The 6,663-nt window shown below is 43.4% G+C and overlaps 1 protein-coding gene across 6 annotated transcripts in view; it reads right to left on the bottom strand.

Moving 5' to 3' along the window:
* Positions 1-379: 379 nt before the first annotated feature.
* The window catches only part of GNL3L (G protein nucleolar 3 like), a 28,503-nt gene continuing 22,219 nt past the window's right edge, over positions 380-6,663 (bottom strand). For all 6 annotated transcript variants that reach the window (XM_072955670.1, XM_072955668.1, XM_006218261.4 and 3 more), the window contains 2 exons: positions 5,108-5,327; positions 380-3,598 (listed from right to left, as the gene is read on the bottom strand). In XM_072955670.1, coding sequence (XP_072811771.1) covers positions 3,516-3,598; positions 5,108-5,327 — 303 coding nt within the window. In that variant the 3' untranslated portion in view covers positions 380-3,515. The remainder of the gene's footprint in view (positions 3,599-5,107; positions 5,328-6,663) is intronic.

The raw sequence follows: 6,663 nt of genomic DNA, 5'->3' as shown, positions 1-6,663 counted from the left end.
TATATATGTAGAATTCTCAAAACTCAACAATAAAACAAACAACCCAATACAAAATGTCCAAGAGATTTGAACACGTTACCAAAGAAGATAAATGGATGGCAAATAAGCACACAAAAATATGCTCAAATCATTAACCAGTAGGGAAATGCAAATCAAAATCATGAGATATCACTACATCCTACTAGAATAGCTAATGTCAAAAAGCTGACAATGCCAAGTGTTGGAAAAGATGTGGAGAACCTTCACACACTGATGGGAATACCAAATGGTAGAGCTACTTTGAGAAAGTTTAACAGTTCCTGAGAATGTTAACATATACTTACCATATATCCCAGCAAACCAACTCTATTTTTTCTAGAGAAATGAAAACACAAAAAAATCCCATGCAAATGTTTATAGCAGCTTTATTTGTAATTGCCCAAACCTGGAAACATCCCATGTTCCTTCAACTGGCGAATTAATAAACAAATGGTGTTGCATACAAGAGTATGATTCAGATAAGGAACTACTGATAAACCCAATAGTGTGGGTGAATCTCAGATGTATTATGCTTAATGAAAGAAGCCAGTCTCAAAAAGCTACATATTATATAATTCCACTTACATGACATTCTCCAAAAGACAAAACTATAAGGACAAAGAACAAATCAGGATTGCCAGGAGTTAGAGATAGGGAGGTTCTTATTATAAAGTAGCAGGGATGAATTTGGCAGGGGAGGGCAGAGTAATAGAACTGTTCTATACCTTGAACGTATTGGTTACACAACTCCACGCATTTGTCAAAGCTTATAGAATTGTACACCAGAGGGAAATTTTATTCTACGTAAATTTTTAAATTAAAAAATTTAAATCTACAGGCAAAGGGGTAGGGAGGGCATAGCTCAGTGGTAGAGTGCTTGCTTAGCATGCTTGAGGTCCTGGGTTCAATCCCCAGTACTTTATTTAAAAATAAATAAATCTAGTTATCCCACCCCCAAAATAAAATCTATACACATAAAATAATGCTATGATTCTTCTACATACTATGATTCTTTTTACATGGATTTATATGAAAGCATAACTATATGGACAGAAAACAGATCAGTGGTTCCCAGGATCTGAGGACACAGGTAGGGGTTGACTATAACGGGTCCCGAGAGTTTAGGGGGTGATGTAAACTATTCCGTATCTTGATTGTGATGGTAGTTCACTACTATACACATTTGTCCAAACTCATTAGAACTTATACTATGAAGCATCAACTTCACTGTATGCAAATTACACTTTAAAAAAAAAGGCAAGAAAGGTGAGAGAAAAGACTCAAGAAATAGCTTTTCTTAAAAACTTTTGGTAAGCTGTAGAGAATCTGGAGTCCCAAATTTTTATCCTGAAGTGACTACCTTAGTTCTGTTTGATTTGAGCCAAACTATGTTCCCATGCTGTTTCTTACTCATCAAGGTAAATCTTATTTCTAGTACTTGGTTACCAGTGTCTCTTAGGAGTACCAGAAAATGTTTAAAACGTTAAATTATGAATTGCCATATGGTTATAAAATGGCCTTAGCTGTCTTGATATCCATTTTTACCATTGCAGTACTGTTATCTACCAGGAGAGTCTGATAATAAGATAGTGTGAAATAAGTTGAACCCCATTCAAGAATACTTGGAGTGGAATCTTAGCCAGACCCTATTTTAAAACAAACAAAAAAGGATGTATTTAAGGAACTTGATAATAGAGACCAGCACAGTAGGTGCTTAATAATCAGTGTTAAGGAAACAGTACAATGCAAAGGAAAGGGTCCATATAAGGTTATCACACCTGGATTTCAATGCTGTCACCACTTAATGTGTTGTCTTCAGAATGTCCTGACAACTATGTGAGCCTGCTGCTTGTCCTTTTTTTTTTCTTTTTTAATTTTCCCTTGGGTGGAACAGGTATTTAGGTTTATTTATTTTAATTATACTTTTTTGATGGAGGTACTGGGGATTGAACCTAGGACCTCATTCATGCTTAAGCATGTGCTCTACCACTTGAGCTATACCCTCCCCACCTTTATCTTTCATAAGGAGACAAATCTTTTACTGGCAGTTGTATTTAGGGTTAAGGAGTTAACAAGCTGCCAGGGTCCGGTGCAGTCTTTGCTCAAGCAGTACACAATTCTCTTCTTTCACTGCCCCAGGATGCACAAATGGTCTGTACTTCCCTGCAAATCATCCTACAGCCAAGGGCTCGCCAGTCTGTCACATGGTTCCAGACTTAGGATTTAAATAGGTAAAATAAGGGGTGACAGCAAGAGAGGCAAGACTAAGATGTGGCTGTGGATCCAAAGATGATGTGGAAGTTTGGGGTGGGGGCGAAGAATGAAGCAATCTAACACCCACTTCCTCCAAATGGTAGAACTTCATTGCTCCACACCAACTTTGGCTTAACCGTATTGAGCTCCTTTCTTGCTGCCAGTCTCAGATAGATTGCTGGGAACTGAGGTCACATGCATAAATCAAACCAGCCCTGGTAAATTAAGATTTGTGTTTCTGTTGCCATCATCTACCCTAGTCCCTTTCTGAGGACCCCTAACACTGCCTGGGCCCACTGCCTTTGTCTGATGGGGTAGGCTGTCCTAGGGGAAGTGGCTAATACTTTTCTGGGGTATAAGGACTTCTAGATACCAGAAAAGAACTTGGCTGGTACACCCCTGATAGAGCAGCTCTCTTGAGGATGCAGCCTGTGAATAAATGATACCAGAACCCTTTTGGATCATGGAATTCAAATGCTGATGCTTGGTGAGACATGGTCACATAAGGGCGGGGTCCGGCCAGAGGGCTTCGGTTCAAGGATTCCTCCAACTCACAGTCTGCCCAGAAGTGCCCCAAGGCAGGGCTTGCCCCTCAGGCACCTATCAACAGTGGCTTTGTTTTCCCTTCATGTGAACAAGGCAGTGTTTACCACACCACAGCACCAGCTAGGCTTGTGTGCTGTCTTCCTCTATCCTACTCCTAGACGGGTCCAGAGATAAAGGCTCATCATTGTCCCCCCCCCCCCCGACTCCCACTGCCATCCAGGTTGAGGATCTGTGGAGTTGGTGGAAGATGTGTGGCCTGCAGCCCATTGCAGGGATGTCTTAGTGCTGTGGTCTGTTGTGGACTGGTAAAGCACTCTCCCAGGAACCCCCAGATCTACCAGCAGCCTAGTCTTTAGTTGCATGTTTAGCTGTCCAAGAGGGTTTTGTGAGGGGTCAGCCTGCAACTGCCCAACCTGTAAGGTAGGGGATAAATTGTTAGCATTAAGGGATCTGCTGATTTATTTCATTTCTATTCTAAATAGAGTAGGGGCTAAATAAAGGGTACTGTTTGCCAGTTTCAGACGCTTGGGACTCTTTTTCACCCCTGGAGAATGGAGGGACGGTGTGGGGATGGTAGGGGAGAAGTTCTTTTAATATGCAGGTGCTTCAGGGAGAAGCAAACCATCTGACTTTATCTATATTCCCCCGTCCCACTGGAACTGGTCCTTGGAGAAGGGGAGGGAGGTGAGATCAGTGGATCAGTCACCGGCACTGTCATCAGCATTGCCAGAGAGGTCGAGAACAGACATCATGGAATCGGACAGCTTGCTGGCGAGTTTATCTGCAGATGGAGAAAAACGGGCAGTCACTTAGTGGCTGGCTTGCCAAAGGGAGGCCTACAGGAGCTAGCCTACATTAACCATGGTCTGCACCAAACTCCCAAACTGGCTCACTCTCCCCTCCACCCCAGCTACCAGCAGCCACTGCTCAACCTCATAGATAGACCCATTTGTCTACCTGTGAAATGATTATCCCAACGGAGCTTCTATCTCTCAGTGTCAGACTTACTGAGCTGTTCTCTTTTTACTGTGTTGAACTTAGCACTCTGCCATCACCCTCAAAGCTCTCCCAGAAAATGGGCAGCATGGCAATAAGGGCTTTGAGCCTGAATGCTCACCTCCATCTTCCAGCCACACCCTATTGTTCCTCAGGATTCCCCGCAGACAATCACCTCCTTCAGGAAGCCATCTCTGATCACCCCCACCCCACTACCACCTCCAGGCTGGGTTAGGATCCCTCGCTGTGTTTTCTGTCTTCATAATGATTACACTGTGTTGCCAATGTCTGTTTTCTTGTCTCCTCCCTACTCCCCAGTAGGACCAGAAGGGCAATTGATCTCTGGATTCCCAGGACTTGGCATGGAACCAGGCCAACAGTGAATGGTTATGAACATAGTCTAGTTCAAAGAACAGGGGTTATGGGATCAATCAATCTTAGGTTTGCATTTTGGCTCCATCAAATAATAGCTGTTTTATCTTGAGTGTGTCAGAATGTCTCTGGGCCCTCGTTTCCTTACCTACCAAATGAGACTTTTGCAAGGAGTTAGTGAAAATTCCTATAGCATGAAGACCTAAATGGGCCAGCCACACAACAGACCACCATTAAAATGAAGGAGGCCATTCTTTTGTGAATTGATGTGAAACTATCCCTAATATATGTTGAATGGAAAAATGATGTGGCAAAACTGTATGTTCAGGAGACTAGCATTTGTCTAGAAAAAGAGAACAAAGAATATACGGATATTTGCCTGTGTACCTATCTCAGGAATGGTAACTGGTTGCTTCTAGGGGAAAGCCTGGATGACTGGGGATTGGAAGGAGACATTTTATGGTATATCATTTTGTACCCTCTGGATTTTGAGTGTATTGCCTATTGATAAAGTAAACACTATAGATAGCCTGTAAGCTTCTTAACACATAGAAAGCAGCCGATAAATAAATGGTGGCTATTTGACTAGGCCAATGGTCCTCCAAGTGTGGTGTCCAGAGGAGCAATATCAGCACTAACTGGGAACCTTAGAAACACAAATTCTCAGGCCCCAAGGCCAACCTACTCAATCAGAAACTCTGGGGGTGGGTCCCGGAAACCTGTGCTTTAATAAGCCCTGCAGATGAGTCTAATACAAGCTAAAGTTTGAGAATCACTCTGCTAGCAGATGAGCCTCCTAACCCATCCCTGCCCCTAACCCTGGCCTGGGGCTGGACACACGGAGATGCTCATTCAGGAGCCCCTAATTAAGGCCCCAGGTGGGCCCTCTTCAGAGCACAGCGGGGCGGTCAGGTGCTCCCACCTGCACGCTTCTGGACCTTCTTCTTATTCTTCAGGGCAGATGCCAGAGCCTGGCCCTGCTGCAGGGGGTCTGTCTCTATGATCCTCTGTAGCATCGGGCGGCGGTCCACTGGGCAGACATCCACCATGCTGTTGTTCCTGGGGAACTGGTCCACGTTGCGCTTAGCCCACCCCATCTGATGGCGGTTTGGTTTGGTGCAATACCCAGTGAGCTCTCCAATCTGAGGAAAGAGAGTACAACAGTCAGGTCTGGGCCCCAAGGGTACTTCCAAAGACTTCTGCCGATGAGGCAGGGACAGGCTTTTGTAAGAACAGGAGCCCAGAGCCATGCAGAACTAGGCTTCAAGTCTGGCTCCACCACAGACTAAGAGGTACTTAGTTATCATCTCAGCCACAATTTGCTCATCTGTCAAATGGGGATGGACAATGGGTACTTTGCATGGTTTTTACAAGAATAAAATGAAAAAAACAGAATTACTTGTCAACAATAATTGGTATTACAATGATTCTTTATTCAAGTGAGCTTCAAGGTCTTCCATCAATTTAACAAATATGTTCTGACACCTATTTTGTGCCCAGCTCCGTGTGGAGAAATGTGGGAGAAATGAGTCAGATGCAACCAGGCTAAAGAGGAAAAAACCAACCATATCACAAGTTAGAATGTAGCAAGTACCCACCAAAGAGATGCAGCATTAAGTGACAGAGGCTGAGGGAATGGTGGTGGTCAACATACTTCTACTGATGGAAGGGTCATTCCTGACTGAACACTGGGAAAGCACAGAGCATACCTGGGCATCCAAAAGGGCGTCTAACTGGCTGGAATAGAAGGTACATGTGGGCAGTAAAAGGCAGTATTGACAGGAAGCTCACTATGTGCCAGGTACCTTTCTAAGCACATACATATATATGTGTACACATGCAATTACGTATGTGTATACATGTACTCACACACATGCACACGTGTGAACTCATTAAATCATTGCAACGATATTTTGACAAACAAGGCACCTGAGGTCACACAGCTAGTAAGCAGTGGAATAAATTAGAACCCAAGCAGTCAGGGGATAGTCTTAAGCACAAGTTAGACTGATTTTCCTATAAGCACGGGGAGAACTTTCAAAACCATGTGAGGATGGTAGATAAACAAGTTTATACTGTATAGCACAGGGAAATATATTCAATATCTTATAGTAGCTCACGGTGAAAAAGAATATAAAAATGAATATATGTATGTTCATGTATGACTGAGGCATTGTGCTGTACACCAGAAATTGACACAACATTGTAAACTGACTATAACTCAATAAAAAAAATAAATAAATAAAAATAAAAAAACCTATGTGAGGACGGGAATGGCATGATTCCTACCACTGCCCCAGCGCAGGCCTCATCATCTTTTATGGAGCACAGGCAACAGTTTCCTTCCTGGACTCCCTACCTCCGCCCTGGCTCCTTTCTTTCTGACTAGGTTTTTACCCCAGGCACCAGAGTGATGGTTCTAATGCAAAAACTTGACCATGTGGCTTCCCTGCTTAAGACACCCTTCCAGATATTGTG

Source organism: Vicugna pacos, chromosome X, assembly GCF_048564905.1.
Source record: "Vicugna pacos chromosome X, VicPac4, whole genome shotgun sequence".
Lineage (NCBI taxonomy): Eukaryota > Metazoa > Chordata > Mammalia > Artiodactyla > Camelidae > Vicugna > Vicugna pacos.
Note: the sequence above shows the minus strand (reverse complement) of the source record. Positions and strands in the feature narration are given on the sequence as shown.